Genomic DNA, 19,758 nt, shown 5'->3' on the forward strand with positions numbered 1-19,758 from the left:
GCGTTGGAGACAGTCAGAAATATATCAGCTGCCACAGACTTGGCTCAATGATGTCCCACTTCAGTGATGGGTCAGCAGCAGCCTTGATGCGGAATTGATAGGACAGCAACTCCACTGTCCTGTGCGAAGCAATGTCGACCATGATCTGGACCAAGACGGTGAAGGCCTCAACCCACGCCGCAATATCAAGAACATGCCTACTCTTGCTGCGAGCAGCGCTGTCTTCCACCACCCGCAATTTTCCAACTGACATTTTCAAATCTAAGCACATTCTGTGTGCGAGCGGGCGGCACAGAGCAAGACACAGTGGGCAGGAGCTCACTCAACTCGACGGACTGACCCGTCACGATCCGCTCACGAACTTTAGTGCCAAGGTGTACAGCGAAAGACTTGCTGCTCCCTAAGCTGGCTGGGTGTGAAAGACTTGCTGCTCCCTAAGCTGGTAGGTTGTGAATCCACGGCCGCCAGACAGACTTGTAGGTCGGAGTTATAGCTGACGTTGGTGACGCAGACGTCGCCAATGACTCGCATTCTCTGCTGCCTGCTCCGATCGCCACGCTCGGGGTAGAATGGCAGGATTCAGCGTGGTGAAGTACACTGAAACAGGCGATCGGCGAGGGCAGCTTTCCTGAATTATTCAAACCCAAGAAACACAATGATCTGACAAGAGTGATCCACACACAGAACGGATCGAAATAAAAAATGTAAAACACTACGAGCAAGCAAGAATGATCGTCGCACAGAACAGATCGAAAATATATAGCAGAGCAAACTCTAGCAAGACATGCAACGATGCATGCCACCCACGTTGAGCTACAAGCAAGCGTCATCATAACGCCGCCACATGCTTTCCACATCGGAGGCGAGCGACACGCATGAACGCCACACGCCGCCACACGCTTTCCACATCGGAGGCGAGCGACATGCATGAACGCCCAAACTTTAGCATGACACGTTGAGTGCCCACGACGCATGCCGCCCACGTTGAGCGTCGCGCATGAATTAATGTCGCGTTGTCACGTTGTATGACACATAGAATGCCACGGCGCATAGAGTACCATGTGAGCATGCACCAAGGCGTGTGACCGACATGGATACTGTGATGTACAGCGCACGTGACTGTAGCCAGCAGCAAAGCATGGGCATGCAGTAAAAGCGCCAGCAATCATAGCAGCATAGTTTGAGTGGTAGCACGAAGCAGCCGCGTGCACCCATTAATCTGCATTATTACTATAATGCTACACACACACACACACACACACACACACACACACACATGCACACACACACTACTACTACTATTACTATTGACAGCTGCCAAGAAATGGCCACGACGCTCCCCGAAGGGAGGTACTGTCAGAGAGGTTAGGGGAGAGGTAGGCAGTGCTTCCAGGTCCTGTCGCCTCCGAAACTGGCGTTGATTGCAGACTCGGCAATGATGTTCAAAGTTCTGGCGATCAGTCCACACACACACTCACTCACTCACTCACTCACCTCAGACCTCAGACCTGCCCATCGCGGAAGCGATGATAGCGAACAGCTATGTTAGACATAGCAACTTGTGCTGGGATTACACCATTCAACAGCTTGCAAGGCTGATGAATTGACCGCCACTATTCACTCACTCACACACTCACACACTCACACACACACACACACACACACACACACACACACACACACACACACACACTCACTCACCCACTCACTCACACACACACACACTCACTCACACACACACTCACTCACACACTCACACACTCACACACACCCATGGTCATGGTCATGGTAAACACTGCCATTACGGTCACGTGTCCCCTTACAGGGCTGACAATATGGAACGACGAGCGACGGCAGTCCGCTGAGAGAGAGGTACTAGGTCAGGGATTCAGGGACCATGTTCGAGAGAGCCATCTCTGGCAGCTATGGATCTGGCTTATCATCGGAAGCGATTCCTCTCACGGCTGCCGCTTGAACTGGTCCATCACTCTCCACAACAGGGCGAACATTCCATGAGCCAATGGTCAGAGTCGTTCCAAGTCGTCGTCTTCGTGCGGTAGTTTGCTCCACTCGCGGGCTTGCAAAGCCTCGCAAAGGACTCCGAGGTGGGGGCGACGAGGAGAGCGTCGGCATCATAACTATCCGACCAAGTCTCCTTTCGTTGAAGACCCCACGTCAGGCACTGTTGTCCTGGACGGCTGGGGACACCCCAGGCCGTCCACAACGGCGAGAACAAGCACGGACGGAGGCCAGAAACAAGAGCCCAAAAACGTACAACCGTCCTCCACCAGAGCAGAGAACACACACATTTTCAAGATGTTGAACTATTTGAAAGAATTTCTTATCGTCGGAAACGATTCCTCTCACGGCTGCCGTTTGAACTGGTCCATGACTCTCCACAACAGAGCGGACATTCCATGAGCCAATGGTCAGAGTCGTTCCAAGTCGTCGTCTTCGTGCGGTAGTTTGCTCCACTCGCGGGTTTGCAAAGCCTCGCGAAGGACTCCGAGGTGGGGGCGACGAGGAGAGTGTCGGCATCGTAACTATCCGACCAAGTCACACCCCCCCCCCCACACACACACACACTCACACCAACTCGTGATCTCCCAAAAAGTAAACATCATCAACAAATTCTGCCATGGGCCAAACAAAGCAGTTCCACACTCATGTTTATGCACTCTGGGCAATACGTATGGCCCAGTTGACATTTGGCGGAACGAGATATAGCACCTGGTCAGTGCTAGGTTTGCTGTCTCGCATCACATGCCATGCACTCTTATGGTCTCCCTGCATCTTTATGGATACCTCAATATGTCTCAGAGGCATTTTGGACAGCCTGGTTGGTCCGGCAAGCTGATACGACCCAGCCTTTTCCAGCAGGTGGTGTGTACTCTCCATGGTGTATGCGGAATTTTGGCCTTACTTGGAATAAGTTGCCTGCATCTATACGATCACTGAAGAAACCAGGTCAATTCCGGACCGCTCTCTTACCCCACCTGAAAAATTTACTGACTTACGTTGCTCACTGATCAAATAATTATGCAATCTTTCCTCTGCTGTCTTAAATCCTACTCTATTTTTCTATTTTTCTTTTTTTCTTTTAATCTTTTCCTTACATTTGTGTGCCTGTAACTTTAGTCGATCTCATGTAATATGGCAACACTGCCTGTTTGTTATTCGACGTTAATTAAATAAACCAATCCAATCCAAATCCAAAACTTGTGCGTTTGGTGTGTCGAGTGAATGCAATGCTTGTGTGTATTGGGTTAAGTATTATTACCGCCCAATAGATCAGCTTTTTGATACAAATCAGTGCAGGATATGAAATCTAAGCTCATTTCCTGAAGTTGGATAGGGGAAATACTAGTAGAGATCAAGTTCTGTCTACACCATGTTCATGATTGCCATTTTCATGTTTGTATCTGTTTGCACTGCAGGTGTCCTTTGATGGATTTATGTCCCTCAATCGGTTTTCTGGTGGCTATAATGTCAACTCGCGAGTGACTGAACATCTTGCCATTATTGCACCGTATTGGACTACGCGTTTCGGAAATCAGTCTTGCTCAGCCGGAACCGTGGAAACGCACCATGTCAACAAGACTGTGGATCCAGTTACCTTTTCAGCCATACAAGAAATGATTGAAGTCCAGTACAAACCCGTTGAATCATTCAGGCCAGAAGAGGCAGTCATCACAACCTGGAGGGAGATCCGTGAAAACAACCAGCACAATGGGGTATGATGAGCTAGAACATTCCCGTTTAGAGTCTTATTCCATCAAATCATCTTGTTTGAAACTAGCTTAGCAGTGTACGAGAAAACCAATCTATATCAATAAAAGCTCAAATGGTGTGCCAAGCCTGGGGGGGGGGGGATACTAAAATTGAAAATATGTGCCCCAGTGTTTGCGTGTTTTCAATTTATATTACTAAATTTACGCAAGAGGTACACAAAAGGAAATCAAGTGGGGCTATTCTGTTGTTACTCAGAGTCTCATGGTAAAAACCAATCACCAGACCAAAAGAAAAAGGATCAAGGAACTACAAGTTACGCTATAATGTCCACTAACCCCACCAGTTACTAAACAATCAGCTCATGTGATAACATTGCACGACACTGAACGACAATACTGACACTCTACACCTAACTGGCTAACAGCTCTAGCACATCCTGGATGCGCACTCCAACAGCCTTCCAACTTGGAAGGTTCTAAGTTCAGTATCGCGCAATGACTGTTATCACATGAGCTGATTGCTTAGTATCTGGTGGTGTTAGTGGACATTTTATAGTGTAACTTGTAGTTCCTTGGTCCTTTTCTTTTCTATAAATTTATCCTTGGCTCTCCATCCGAGTCGGAAAACAATTGGTTTTTGCCATGAAACTCTGAGTAACAACAAAACAGCCCTACTGTATTTCCTTTTGTGTACCTCTTGCGTACTATGCTCTGTCCATTATGGGCATTTGAGCACTATTGCAGGTCGAGGTGCACTGCCTCTGTATTACTAAATTTATTTCATTCTGAATGATGAAGTATTCAGGTAGGATTTCAGCCAGGATGTCATGAAATACTTATAATGATACCTGTCCCATTGGATCAGTCACCAGCTAGTCATTCTGCGGTTCTGTGTGCTCAACTTTCTCCCATTTCGGTATGTCAGAACTGAAGGGTGAGCAAAATTCACAAAGATCCATAACACAGAACACTGTGCATTTTGACGCATCATATTGATGTATGCTGGACAGAGAACAATGGTGCAGTTTTCATGTACTCCACGAACCTGAGAAATGCAGACACACAAGGGACTGTCCTCATTTTAAAGCTGGCTTTGTTTTGTTGTTGTTGTTTGTATTCTTTATTTAGAGTGGGAAGTCCAAAACAGGCCCTAGCCTAATAACAATGGTCCCACTAGTGAGGGAATGCTGTATATCTGTGCATAAGGATCAGTGAGTGAAACAGCAACTAGTAGGGAAAGAAAAAGAGAGAAGAAAAACAACTCAAAACAGGAGTTGCGACTTGCATACGGAGAAAATAACGTAAAGAGCAGTGCATACAGCATTTGTAAAAAGGCTTATTTATCTGGTAAGCAAAAAGGCAAGAGCCATTGACTTAAAGCGATTGCGTTTTCTTTCTTGCCTGACCGCAGCGGGGAGCTGGTTCCATAAGATGGTCCCAGCATAGGTAACACGTTTGGCAAGATATGCAGTTGGGCTGGCTGGGACAATCAGTAAATTGCTTTGTTGAAGGTTCGAATATGCAAACTAGGCCTAGTTGAAAGAGGTTGCCGGATATGCAATGTTTGGTTGGGAGGCTTGAGTTTGGTTGTTTGTGTTTGTCTATTCTTGACCCTGTTACTGTTTTTGGCATTTGTGCTGCCTTTCTTTGTTTTAACTCGGGCGTTGAGCCAATGTAATCATGGGTAAAGTTTAACGGACCTCTTCGGACCATTCCCAACCTGAGCCTTCCAAGTTGAAAGGTTGTTGGTTTGCGCCTCGTAGGTGTGTTGGAGCTAGGTGTAAGGCTGTTGAATGTCTCAGTGCTCCCTGTCAGTTTTCTGCCGTGTTGTTGCACTTGCCGACTGTATTTTGATCTAGTTACTTTGATGGGCAGTTGGTCATAACTCGTAACATTTGGTCCTTCCCTTTTGTCCTTTGTTTGTTTTTGTTTGTGATAATTTTGTAGCGCAACACATTTCAAGCAGCGATCATTAGTGATGACTGCCAGTCATTTGCTGTATTTAACTATCCTGACCATGGCATTACCTGGAAAGGCTTTCCGTATGCAGTGATTGCACCTGGAACGATTTTGGCTACTTCTGGAACTGCCAATGTCTTGCCAACAAGTGGCATTTACAACCTAACTAATGGCTGCAGTGCAAAGCTACGTGCACAGAAAGAGTGCCAACAACGGGTTACAAACGCTTCCTTGATCCCCTATTCAACTATGGATATCGCTGAGTGTCCTGCACACATCGATATTATTGAAGCACGTGCCGCATTTTCAAAACAAGACTTCCCTCTGCATGAATGCTATATATCAGCTCCTATTACCAGAGGCTCGAATCAGCTATCCTCTGTAAGTCTGGAGTTACTGCACATCTGAATCTACACCATGTGTTGTAAATGTAACACCATGTTGTAAATGTAACATTACTTCTCCATCAGCTCAACCGCCACCACTGGACTGCCTTTTTACACTCTTTTTATTGTAACAAGCAGGACCACGGAAAACGACTACATCTTGACAAGACGACAAACCAAAGACCAGCTCACACAGTCTCGCACATGCGCACAACACCACCAACCAATGACACGTGTGCACAGCGACCAAGACGAAACAAACACGTGACACATAATCTACCACACATGTCTTCTCTGAAATAAATAAATATTTCCTTGTGTAAACGACCATTGCTCGGAGGAGTTCAACAGGATTTCAATTTTTAGTCCTTGTTCACACTGCTGCGAAGTGTAATTGTACAAATGAGTTAGGGTGCCAGTTAGTGCAAATGTATAACACATACGCAGAGGCACAGACAGAGACAGACAGGCACAGACAGGCAGAGAGACAGACATACAGACAGACATACAGACAGACAGACAGACAGACAGACAGGCAGACAGACATAGACCGTGGCAGACAGACAGACAGACAGACAGAGTAAGTTACATTAACACAAAGACAAGTAAGTCTACTGACAAAGAGAGGGAGAGAGACCAAGAGAGGTGGAGGTAGTGACAGGAAAAGAGAAAGAGAGGGTATCTGAATTTATAATGAAAAAATCATGGTTCATGTGAGACTGTGAGACCCGGCTAGAGGCCGGGTTTTTCCGCATCCAAAGGAACGCCACTTCCGTCAAGGACTAAGGTGCAGATGCAGCTCACGAACCTGTGTGAGGTGAATAGATCGTAACATTCTTTTCCTTTTTGTTGACTGTGTTGTTATTCTATTTTCGCTGTTGCTTTGTAATATTTGCATTCGTTTCTCTCGTTGGTTGGAGTTTTACTTGGATCCTTTGAAATTTGTACAATTACACGGCCTCATTGAGCCTACGCTAGGGATTGAGTTCATGTTTGCCTCCTGGGTGCAATGCTTGAGTTCTCTTGGTCAGGTTTCTTTTATTCTTCTTCTTTCAAATCCAGCATTATGTTTCCGGTGTTCTTTTCTTTCTTTGCATCATCATTTTATGTGGTCAATAAAAACACACTTCCAAGTAGTAGTAGTAGTAGTAGTAGTAGTAGTAGTAGTAGTAGTAGTAGTAGTAGTAGTAGTAGTAGTAGTAGTAGTAGTAGTAGTAGTAGTAGTAGTAGTAGTACTACTACTACTACTACTACTACTACTACTACTACTACTACTACTACTACTACTACTACTACTACTACTACTACTACTACTACTACTACTACTACTACTACTACTACTACTACTACTACTACTACTACTACTACTACTACTACTACTACTACTACTACTACTACTACTACTACTACTACTACTACTACTACTACTACTACTACTACTACTACTACTACTACTACTACTACTACTACTACTACTACTACTACTACTACTACTACTACTACTACTACTACTACTACTACTACTACTACTACTACTACTACTACTACTACTACTACTACTACTACTACTACTACTACTACTACTACTACTTGTCTGCGGGGGTCACGGCACTCGTACCGCCGAAGGCTCATGGGTGCTGGTCATGGCGGTTTTGTGGTGGAGTGTAGGGCCCGTGCCCACCTGGCTGTTTAGCATGCCTGACCTAACTGTTTCATGATATTGTCTGTATTTTTGTTGTAGCAATTTTGCTATTTATATGTTGGTCATGATTTGATGGTTGACTTGCCCGTTTTCTTTGTGTACCTTATCTGGTTTTCTCTTGTCTGGGTTGTTGGATGCGTTGGGTAAACGGTGCTGCTTTGATTGTGTTTGCGGATGCGGGTTTACTCTTTGTTTTGGTATTTGATAGTTGACTTGATTCTTTTATTTTATTTTCTTATTGGATTTTCCGATTTATTTGATTTGATTTTCCTATCTACGATACTTGATTGGATTTGTCACCATTGCCTTCTTTGCTTCCGTTTTTTGAATTCTTCATTCCGGCACCCAGTTTGTTATCAAATAAAGTCAACGTTCTCAGTAGTAGTAGTAGTAGTAGTAGTAGTAGTAGTAGTAGTAGTAGTAGTAGTAGTAGTAGTAGTAGTAGTAGTAGTCACATCCTTTATTGCTGAACCCACAAATAATTGTGATACAAATTGTAAACCATCCGAGGAAGAAGAGAAAGCCATTAAAAATAAAAAATAAAACAAAAAAGGTTATTGTACCATGCCAAACGGCTATTATTAAGTCATGTACCAATTGTAATACATGACGTAGTATAGTAGTCAAGCACCTACAAAATACTTTGCAGGATAATATTTAAATTGCCTAGCATGCCTACAAATCCGCAGAGCATGCCAATGTTAAATAGGCCAACATATGAATACCGAAGGCGGTTACATGGATAGAAGGCGACATTGGTCGTAGTAGTAGTAGTAGTAGTAGTAGTAGTAGTAGTAGTAGTAGTAGTAGTAGTAGTAGTAGTAGTAGTAGTAGTAGTAGTAGTAGTAGTAGTAGTAGTAGTAGTAGTAGTAGTAGTAGTAGTAGTAGTAGTAGTAGTAGTAGTAGTAGTAGTAGTAGTAGTAGTAGTAGTAGTAGTAGTAGTAGTAGTAGTAGTAGTAGTAGTAGTAGTAGTAGTAGTAGTAGTAGTAGTAGTAGTAGTAGTAGTAGTAGTAGTAGTAGTAGTAGTAGTAGTAGTAGTAGTAGTAGTAGTAGTAGTAGTAGTAGTAGTAGTAGTAGTAGTAGTAGTAGTAGTAGTAGTAGTAGTAGTAGTAGTAGTAGTAGTAGTAGTAGTAGTAGTAGTAGTAGTAGTAGTAGTAGTAGTAGTAGTAGTAGTAGTAGTAGTAGTAGTAGTAGTAGTAGTAGTAGTAGTAGTAGTAGTAGTAGTAGTAGTAGTAGTAGTAGTAGTAGTAGTAGTAGTAGTAGTAGTAGTAGTAGTAGTAGTAGTAGTAGTAGTAGTAGTAGTAGTAGTAGTAGTAGTAGTAGTAGTAGTAGTAGTAGTAGTAGTAGTAGTAGTAGTAGTAGTAGTAGTAGTAGTAGTAGTAGTAGTAGTAGTAGTAGTAGTAGTAGTAGTAGTAGTAGTAGTAGTAGTAGTAGTAGTAGTAGTAGTAGAAGTGTCGAGGCAGTTATCCCAACACGAGCGTCAGAAGAAACGTCAGTATTCCGATCGAATCAACCAGGTGGATCGAGGATCGTTCACTCCGCTTGTTTTCGCCACCAGTGGACAGTGTGCTCCCGAATGTGGCATCTTCCTCAAGACCCTCGCAACACAACTGCACCATAAGAACTCGGACATACCGTATCGTCTCATCATCAGCCACTTGCGCTCGAGAATCAGTCTATCTCTGATGCGGTGGCAGATTACTTGCTTCCGGGGGTCACGTGCATCATACCTACGCAGTGGATCCGGCATTGGCCGACATTGCTTTGTAACGGAGTGCCGTACATTGGCTCATATGCCGCGCTGACGGGCATCAATGGACTTGCCATAATATTGTCATTGGTTTCATTCTGTCTCAGAGTGTTCTGTTGTATTTGTTTTCGTTTTAAAAGCGTTTGAGCGGTTGGGTGAATGGAAACGTCACCGTACTGGTAGTAGCGATGCTTGGATGGTGTTTGCGGGTTTGCTTTTTGTTTTTGTATTCCCTAGTTGGCTTGATTCTTTTATTTTATTTTATTTTCTGATTGGATTTTCCTATTTATTTGATTTGATTTTTCTTGAATGGTTTTGTCACCATTGCTTTTCTTGCTTGCGCTTTTCAGTTTCTTCTTTCTGATACCCGGTTTGTTTTCAAATAAAGGCGAAGTTCAGTAGTAGTAGTAGTAGTAGTAGTAGTAGTAGTAGTAGTAGTAGTAGTAGTAGTAGTAGTAGTAGTAGTAGTAGTAGTAGTAGTAGTAGTAGTAGTAGTAGTAGTAGTAGTAGTAGTAGTAGTAGTAGTAGTAGTAGTAGTAGTAGTAGTAGTAGTAGTAGTAGTAGTAGTAGTAGTAGTAGTAGTAGTAGTAGTAGTAGTAGTAGTAGTAGTAGTAGTAGTAGTAGTAGTAGTAGTAGTAGTAGTAGTAGTAGTAGTAGTAGTAGTAGTAGTAGTAGTAGTAGTAGTAGTAGTAGTAGTAGTAGTAGTAGTAGTAGTAGTAGTAGTAGTAGTAGTAGTAGTAGTAGTAGTAGTAGTAGTAGTAGTAGTAGTAGTAGTAGTAGTAGTAGTAGTAGTAGTAGTAGTAGTAGTAGTAGTAGTAGTAGTAGTAGTAGTAGTAGTAGTAGTAGTAGTAGTAGTAGTAGTAGTAGTAGTAGTAGTAGTAGTAGTAGTAGTAGTAGTAGTAGTAGTAGTAGTAGTAGTAGTAGTAGTAGTAGTAGTAGTAGTAGTAGTAGTAGTAGTAGTAGTAGTAGTAGTAGTAGTAGTAGTAGTAGTAGTAGTAGTAGTAGTAGTAGTAGTAGTAGTAGTAGTAGTAGTAGTAGTAGTAGTAGTAGTAGTAGTAGTAGTAGTAGTAGTAGTAGTAGTAGTAGTAGTAGTAGTAGTAGTAGTAGTAGTAGTAGTAGTAGTAGTAGTAGTAGTAGTAGTAGTAGTAGTAGTAGTAGTAGTAGTAGTAGTAGTAGTAGTAGTAGTAGTAGTAGTAGTAGTAGTAGTAGTAGTAGTAGTAGTAGTAGTAGTAGTAGTAGTAGTAGTAGTAGTAGTAGTAGTAGTAGTGCGGCTCATAGAGTGCGGATGGAGATTTTGCTCCTCCGCAGTTTTTTAATTGTTTTATGCACTGCCCAGGTCAACCGGTTGTTTATCCTACGTCATTACTTTCGTCTAGGTTTCAGGAGTCGGCTCCAGTAGTTTTTACCGCTGTGGAGTTGCCCAGTCTGCTATTCGTACATCCAGCTGGTGTCGTATTGCCTGGCGAACCGGCCATTGTGCTGTAGTTTCGGTGCCTTCGCCTTTGGGCCGTGGGTGAGATGGCTTGCTGTGTTGTGCTTCGCGGCTGAGTCACAGTGAGTGTTTTCCCACATGGTCTGTGGCGAGTGACATGCGAGGTGCTCTTCACACCTCGCGTCTCTTCGCCCGTGCTGCAGGCTGCATGGCATGTCACGGCGTGGGGCGTCGGCTGGGCCCTGTTGCTCCTGCAGCAAGAAAACTGGAACGTGCGGAGCATGTTCGTGCAATAGGGATGGACGATGCTGTTTCAATTGCTACCCAGGTCAAGTTGGGCGCTGCAAGAATTTTGGAAATTTCGATTTGCATGATGTTGGTGGATCAGAGGTGCCTCAAGGCCTTTCTGCTGGTGATCCGCCGGCCTGGAGTGGAAGAAGAGTGCAGCCTTCTCGATCGGGTGAGTCCGCTGCTGGCCGGACCGGTGGTGTGCCTCGCGAGGTACGGGCGACTTTGGTATCCAGGCCCCCGTCATCGGCCGCCGAACGCTCGGGTGAGGCACCGGCGCCTGAGGTCGCTGGATCTTCCCAATCCTCTGTGTCTGCGACTGCGGTTCCGTGTGGGGAGTCACTACGGGTGGACTTGCCTGTTCCTGTGTGCTCCGGGATGGTTCCTGATTGCGCTGCCGCCCCTTCGCCCGTGGGTGCTTCTGCTGACCCCACTGCAGCTTCCCGGGTACCTGCGTCTGCAGCGCCGACCTCTGTGGGTCCCGGCTCGTCTCGACAGCCTCAGTTTGTTGATCTGCCACCCGAGAGATGTGATTCTCCGGAACCTGATGGCTTTTGGTCGTTGCCAACAGACGATATAATCATTTTAATGGACAAAACCCATGCAGAAATAGTCAAGTGGCAACGGAATCTATTTATCATACCTTTCGGGGATGAGGGTCGTCGGTTCGTCAAGGAACTAGCTCGCCTGATTGGTCTTTTCAGCGGCGGAACTCGCGACGGAGCTTTTGCATGGTCGGCTGTGGTCATTGCTTGCCATCTGATTTTGCAGCGGCCTTTTGTAGTATCCAATGCCTCTGACAACAAGAAATCGTTACGCAAGCGTCTTGACTGGTGGATGTGCGGAGACATGGCGGCATTGCTGCGTGAGGCACGGTGCATTCAAGCCCATCTACCCAGATCAACACCTGGCAAAACAGCAGCTAATGGTCTGGATGACGTCGAGTTCGCAAAAATGGTATACAGCGACCGCATTGGAACAGCTGCTCACTACCTGGAGGATGATGGTGGTGGTGGCGTACTCCCGTTGGACAAGATTGTGGGTGGCAAGTCGGTACTGGAATTGTTGAGAGACAAGCATCCTGATCCGGCTGATGCAGAACCAGAGATTCTACTCGATGATGAAGCCACAGTCCAGGAGAATGTGCTGTTTGATTCAATAACACCAGCTCAAATCCGCAAGACCTGCATGATTATGAAGGGGGCAGCGGGTCCGTCAGGCCTTGACTCCGCTGCCTGGCGTCGGATGGCCTCAATGTATACATCAGCTTCTGACGACCTGTGCTCGGCTCTGGCTCGTGCTGCCAAGCGTCTTTGCACTGAGGCAATTGAGCCGCGGGATCTCCGCTCATTCCTGGCAGCAAGGCTCATTCCATTGGATAAGCAGCCTGGGGTAAGGCCTATAGCCATCGGGGAGGTGTTTCGCCGCGTGATCGGGAAAGTGGTCATGTCGGTTATCGAGAGGGATGTGGCTGCGGTTACTGCTCCTCATCAGCTGTGCGTCGGCGTCCCGTCGGCTTGCGAGGTCGGGGTGCAGGCTTTGACCGGCCTCTATGACCGCGAGACGACTCAAGGTATTCTGCTGGTGGATGCGTCCAACGCCTTCAATTCTCTGAACAGGGCCGCGGCGCTACACAACATTCCAAGAATCTGTCCTGCCGCTGGGCGAATTTTCATTAACACCTACCAGGCCGACATCCCTCTATACCTCAATGGCGGAGAGGTCATTTATTCCCGGGAGGGTACATGCCAAGGGGATCCTCTTGCCATGGCGTTCTACGCTCTCGCGACCGTGCCCCTGGCATCTCGGCTGTCGCGTCGACTTCCAAGCACCAGCCAGATTTGGTACGCGGATGACGATGCCGCAGCCGGAGAGCTCCTGCCGCTGCGTGGGTATTGGGATTGCATCGTGGAGGAGGGGCCCCGGTATGGCTACCACCCCAATGCCATGAAGACGGTTTTACTCGTCCGTCCACATTTAATGGAAAGGGCCCAGGAGTTATTTGCCGGCACTGATGTCCGTATCCGGAGCGACGGCGTTCGTTACCTTGGCGGGGCCATTGGAGACCAACAGTTCCGAGAGAATTTTGTGAAGAGCCGTGTTGAGGAACTGTCCACATTGGTTAGGCGCCTTGCTGGTCTGGCTGTCACCCAGCCTCAGGCGGCCTTTCGCGTCTTCTCTGCCTCTCTGCAGTCCCGTTGGACCTATCTGCAGCGTGCAGTCTTTGTGGACCCTGTCCTGTATACGCCACTGGATGACGTCATCAACAAACATCTGCTGCCAGCATTGACAGGCCATCCTCTTGCGGCTGATGGTGTACTCCGTCAGCTCTTTGCAATGCCTGTGAGGAATGGAGGGCTGGCTATCCGCATTGGCAGTTTGCGTGCGGAGGCTGAGTACCTCCTTTGCCGGACGTCGATAATGCCCATGGTGGATTGCGTGCTGACTGGTGCTGTCGATGGTCCTGATGCTATCGACGGTCCTGTTGCCGATATCATCGCTGCCTCCAGGGGTTTGGCCACGCAGGCTCGCCGGGAACGCCGTGCGCAGCACAATGCTGCATTGGAGGAGATCAGGCCCGCTCTGACGGATGAGCAGCGCCTACTAGTGGATGTCGCGGGTGACGGCGGTGTGTCAACGTGGCTGGTTACGCCTCCATCGGCTTCATTTCCTTTAACTATATTCAACAAGTCTGATTTTCGAGACGCATTGTGCCTGAGGTATGGCCTGCCGCTTGATGGCATATCATTATCCTGTGTTTGTGGCCAAGACATGTCAGTTCATCACGCCCTCACGTGCCCAAGCGGGGGATACCCTACCCAGAGACATAATGAACTTCGCGACCTCCTAGCGGACGCACTCGCTAGTGTTGTTTGCGATGTCGAGATTGAGCCACCGCTGATGCCGCTGGGTGGTGAAGCCGTCTCTGGGGGCTCAGCTGACGGTGCTCGTGTGGATATACGGGCTCGTGGCTTCTGGACCAGGCAGCAAAACGCCTTTTTTGATGTACGGGTCACGCACCCAAGGCCGTCTTTGCTGTCTGGACCAGAAGTGTCGAGGCAGTTATCCCAACACGAGCGTCAGAAGAAACGTCAGTATTCCGATCGAATCAACCAGGTGGATCGAGGATCGTTCACTCCGCTTGTTTTCGCCACCAGTGGACAGTGTGCTCCCGAATGTGGCATCTTCCTCAAGACCCTCGCAACACAACTGCACAATAAGAACTCGGACATACCGTATCGTCTCATCATCAGCCACTTGCGCTCGAGAATCAGTCTATCTCTGATGCGGTGGCAGATTACTTGCTTCCGAGGGTCACGTGCATCATACCTACGCAGTGGATCCGGCATTGGCCGACATTGCTTTGTAACGGAGTGCCGTACATTGGCTCATATGCCGCGCTGACGGGCATCAATGGACTTGCCATAATATTGTCATTGGTTTCATTCTGTCTCAGAGTGTTCTGTTGTATTTGTTTTCGTTTTAAAAGCGTTTGAGCGGTTGGGTGAATGGAAACGTCACCGTACTGGTAGTAGCGATGCTTGGATGGTGTTTGCGGGTTTGCTCTTTGTTTTTGTATTCCCTAGTTGGCTTGATTCTTTTATTTTATTTTATTTTATTTTCTGATTGGATTTTCCTATTTATTTGATTTGATTTTTCTTGAATGGTTTTGTCACCATTGCTTTTCTTGCTTGCGCTTTTCAGTTTCTTCTTTCTGATACCCGGTTTGTTTTCAAATAAAGGCGAAGTTCAGTAGTAGTAGTAGTAGTAGTAGTAGTAGTAGTAGTAGTAGTAGTAGTAGTAGTAGTAGTAGTAGTAGTAGTAGTAGTAGTAGTAGTAGTAGTAGTAGTAGTAGTAGTAGTAGTAGTAGTAGTAGTAGTAGTAGTAGTAGTAGTAGTAGTAGTAGTAGTAGTAGTAGTAGTAGTAGTAGTAGTAGTAGTAGTAGTAGTAGTAGTAGTAGTAGTAGTAGTAGTAGTAGTAGTAGTAGTAGTAGTAGTAGTAGTAGTAGTAGTAGTAGTAGTAGTAGTAGTAGTAGTAGTAGTAGTAGTAGTAGTAGTAGTAGTAGTAGTAGTAGTAGTAGTAGTAGTAGTAGTAGTAGTAGTAGTAGTAGTAGTAGTAGTAGTAGTAGTAGTAGTAGTAGTAGTAGTAGTAGTAGTAGTAGTAGTAGTAGTAGTAGTAGTAGTAGTAGTAGTAGTAGTAGTAGTAGTAGTAGTAGTAGTAGTAGTAGTAGTAGTAGTAGTAGTAGTAGTAGTAGTAGTAGTAGTAGTAGTAGTAGTTCAATGGCACTGAAGACACTGGCATGCCTGATTGCTGAGAAGAACGTCGACCTACACGTATCGGTTATCATGGGTCAGCTCCGTTGTAAGCTGTCAGTCTGCCTTATGCGATGGGCAGTCACCTGTTTGCGTGGTTCAAGATCGTCATACCGCCGCAACAGGATGAATTTCACGACGATGTGCAGGTTGCGGGCAGCCTGAGCGTGATAGTACCTGACAGACATTTGCCCAACATTGCCCCATGATAATGAATTCTTGAGTTTTTGGACATTGTATTGCATTGCTGCTCCATCTACATGGCTGTATTTGTGTTTCACATCTCCATTTCAAGTTTCCTAATAAAGATTGTGTCAAGTAGTAGTAGTAGTAGTAGTAGTAGTAGTAGTAGTAGTAGTAGTAGTAGTAGTAGTAGTAGTAGTAGTAGTAGTAGTAGTAGTAGTAGTAGTAGTAGTAGTAGTAGTAGTAGTAGTAGTAGTAGTAGTAGTAGTAGTAGTAGTAGTAGTAGTAGTAGTAGTAGTAGTAGTAGTAGTAGTAGTAGTAGTAGTAGTAGTAGTAGTAGTAGTAGTAGTAGTAGTAGTAGTAGTAGTAGTAGTAGTAGTAGTAGTAGTAGTAGTAGTAGTAGTAGTAGTAGTAGTAGTAGTAGTAGTAGTAGTAGTAGTAGTAGTAGTAGTAGTAGTAGTAGTAGTAGTAGTAGTAGTAGTAGTAGTAGTAGTAGTAGTAGTAGTAGTAGTAGTAGTAGTAGTAGTAGTAGTAGTAGTAGTAGTAGTAGTAGTAGTAGTAGTAGTAGTAGTAGTAGTAGTAGTAGTAGTAGTAGTAGTAGTAGTAGTAGTAGTAGTAGTAGTAGTAGTAGTAGTAGTAGTAGTAGTAGTAGTAGTAGTAGTAGTAGTAGTAGTAGTAGTAGTAGTAGTAGTAGTAGTAGTAGTAGTAGTAGTAGTAGTAGTAGTAGTAGTAGTAGTAGTAGTAGTAGTAGTAGTAGTAGTAGTAGTAGTAGTAGTAGTAGTAGTAGTAGTAGTAGTAGTAGTAGTAGTAGTAGTAGTAGTAGTAGTAGTAGTAGTAGTAGTAGTAGTATTGTCTCTGCTGACCGGGAGCACGGTGATGTTCGTTCTCTGGATGGAGGTGATGCGTCAGAGATTTGGCTCTCACTGCGTCCGCCGCGTCACACAGTCAACAATGAAACCGCTGATGAGTCTCTCACCTCATCATGGCTTCCGCACCGGCCACCGTCAGCTTCAATGGAAATTCCGTCACGCGATGCTAGCGTTAGCGAGGCAGAAGGCAAGAAGAAGAGAGACGCTAGGGACATAGAGATCCTGGCCACAGTACATGATCACCTGACGCCAGACCAGCGATTCTTGGTGGAGATAGCTGGTGAGAAGGGCGTGTCCTCCTGGCTGACTGTTGAACCAAGGTCCGCCCATGGCACAACACTTAACAAATCAGATTTTCGAGATGCTGTGGCGCTTCGGTACGGTCTACCGCTTGATGGTCTTCCAACGAACTGTGTATGCGGAGCTAACTTGTCGACTGACCATGCCATGGTGTGCCCTTGTGGTGGCTATCCCACCGCAAGGCATAATGAGATACGTGATCTCATCGCTGAGCTACTCAGAAGTGTAAGTCCCGATGTGGCAATCGAGCCCAACCTTCTCCCATTTGGTGGTGAGACATTGGCATGGTCAACATCTAACCGATCCCAGGAAGCGCGGCTTGACGTCAGGGCTCGTGGCTTTTGGACGCGGCAGCAGGAGGCCTTCTTCGATATCCGGGTAACGCATCCCAGGGCCACCTTGCTGTCTCGTGAAAAAGCCATGAGCCAATTGGAGCGCAATGAGCGGGAAAAAAAGCGGCATTACGCAGAGCGAGTGAATCAGATCGATCGGGGCACATTCACCCCTCTGGTATTTGCGACCAACGGCATGATAGGGAAGGAGTGTTCCGTGTTTTTGAAGGCATTGGTTGGCCGTATTCTAGAGAAAAATGCTGATTTGGTGTATTCTGTTGTTGTCAATCATTTGCGATGCCGTTTGTCATTCTGCCTACTTCGCTGGTGTATCACCTGTTTACGTGGCTCTAGGTCCTCCTATCGCTCTAAGCGCTCGGCGAGCTTTGTGAATGACTGCCGTGTGCTCTCTAGGGCATAGTTTTTCTTTGTCATCATCTCGTATAATGTCAAAATGTGATCTAAAGTTTGTTTTCCGGTGTCCTGAAGTTTTTTCTTCTGTATGAATCTCGGTTTCATTTCTGGCGGTGTTCAAGCAGTTCTGGTTTGGATGTTTTTCTTTCCTTTTCCTTCCCCTTTTTCATGTATAAACATTGCTGTTGCCATTAATATTTGTTATCTTTCTATTTTGTTACAATTTTGCTGTTCGCCTTTTGAATTCATTGCCCTCCTTGCATTCACATCTTCATTGCTTTGTGCTTTCAATAAAAACACATTTCAGTAGTAGTAGTAGTAGTAGTAGTAGTAGTAGTAGTAGTAGTAGTAGTAGTAGTAGTAGTAGTAGTAGTAGTAGTAGTAGTAGTAGTAGTAGTAGTAGTAGTAGTAGTAGTAGTAGTAGTAGTAGTAGTAGTAGTAGTAGTAGTAGTAGTAGTAGTAGTAGTAGTAGTAGTAGTAGTAGTAGTAGTAGTAGTAGTAGTAGTAGTAGTAGTAGTAGTAGTAGTAGTAGTAGTAGTAGTAGTAGTAGTAGTAGTAGTAGTAGTAGTAGTAGTAGTAGTAGTAGTAGTAGTAGTAGTAGTAGTAGTAGTAGTAGTAGTAGTAGTAGTAGTAGTAGTAGTAGTAGTAGTAGTAGTAGTAGTAGTAGTAGTAGTAGTAGTAGTAGTAGTAGTAGTAGTAGTAGTAGTAGTAGTAGTAGTAGTAGTAGTAGTAGTAGTAGTAGTAGTAGTAGTAGTAGTAGTAGTAGTAGTAGTAGTAGTAGTAGTAGTAGTAGTAGTAGTAGTAGTAGTAGTAGTAGTAGTAGTAGTAGTAGTAGTAGTAGTAGTAGTAGTAGTAGTAGTAGTAGTAGTAGTAGTAGTAGTAGTAGTAGTAGTAGTAGTAGTAGTAGTAGTAGTAGTAGTAGTAGTAGTAGTAGTAGTAGTAGTAGTAGTAGTAGTAGTAGTAGTAGTAGTAGTAGTAGTAGTAGTAGTAGTAGTAGTAGTAGTAGTAGTAGTAGTAGTAGTAGTAGTAGTAGTAGTAGTAGTAGTAGTAGTAGTAGTAGTAGTAGTAGTAGTAGTAGTAGTAGTAGTAGTAGTAGTAGTAGTAGTAGTAGTAGTAGTAGTAGTAGTAGTAGTAGTAGTAGTAGTAGTAGTAGTAGTAGTAGTAGTAGTAGTAGTAGTAGTAGTAGTAGTAGTAGTAGTAGTAGTAGTAGTAGTAGTAGTAGTAGTAGTAGTAGTAGTAGTAGTAGTAGTAGTAGTAGTAGTAGTAGTAGTAGTAGTAGTAGTAGTAGTAGTAGTAGTAGTAGTAGTAGTAGTACTAGTTGGCTAGTGCGCTGGTGGAGGACGGTTGCTTGATTTAGAGCTCTGACGATTAAGTTTTTGGTGGCGGACTCCAATTGCTGGCGCTACTCTTTGCATTTTCTCTGTTTCTCAGTATTGCATCACCTCCACCCAGGAGCTGTGATGTCCTGTGTTCATCATGCCTAAATGCTGCAAGTGTAATTCAACGCAGTCGTTAACCACCGATGCATCGCAGCCTGAGGCCAGCTCACAGATGTCAATGCAGGAGTTGCGGCAGGCGTCGCAGCATCCAGACTCTCCGATCCCAGCCGTGTCGCAGCGGCCAACGTCTACCACCCCGTCTACACCGCTGGCCAGTCAGCCCCAGCCACAGCAGCCGGCACGAGACAACTCCAGTACAGAAGCGGCGCACGATTTGGGCCCTTTGCCGACTGCTCCTGAGGGTCAACCAGACAGCCTGCAGGGGGCGTATGAAGAGTGTGTGACTTGGAGGAGAAATTTGTTTATTGTTCCCTTCGGAGCGGCCGGGAAGCAATTTGTTGAGGAAATTGCACGACTGGTTCGCATATTTTCCGACGCGGCGCCCAACCGTGAACGAGCCTGGACATCAATAGCTGTCGCGTGCCACCTCCTGTTGCAGAAACCGCACGGACAGGGCTCCTCCTCCGAACACGGAACTCACCTGACGCGTCGACTTGCTGTTTGGAAGTCAGGAGACATCAACACCCTGCTGCGTGAATGCCGATGCATCCAGGCGCATCTTCCGGCACACCATACCCGGAACGTCGACCAGTCAGGCCA

General features: G+C 45.5%; 1 protein-coding gene across 1 annotated transcript in view; it reads left to right on the forward strand.

Moving 5' to 3' along the window:
• The window catches only part of LOC135819162 (uncharacterized), a gene marked incomplete at its 5' end in the record, with an annotated part of 333,212 nt that overhangs the window by 260,446 nt on the left and 53,008 nt on the right, over positions 1 to 19,758 (forward strand). Inside the window, 2 exon segments of the mRNA XM_065332321.1 lie at positions 3,438 to 3,734; positions 5,679 to 6,071. Coding sequence (XP_065188393.1) covers positions 3,438 to 3,734; positions 5,679 to 6,071 — 690 coding nt within the window.

This window comes from Sycon ciliatum, chromosome 6, assembly GCF_964019385.1.
Source record: "Sycon ciliatum chromosome 6, ocSycCili1.1, whole genome shotgun sequence".
In the NCBI taxonomy this organism is placed as follows: Eukaryota; Metazoa; Porifera; class Calcarea; order Leucosolenida; family Sycettidae; genus Sycon; species Sycon ciliatum.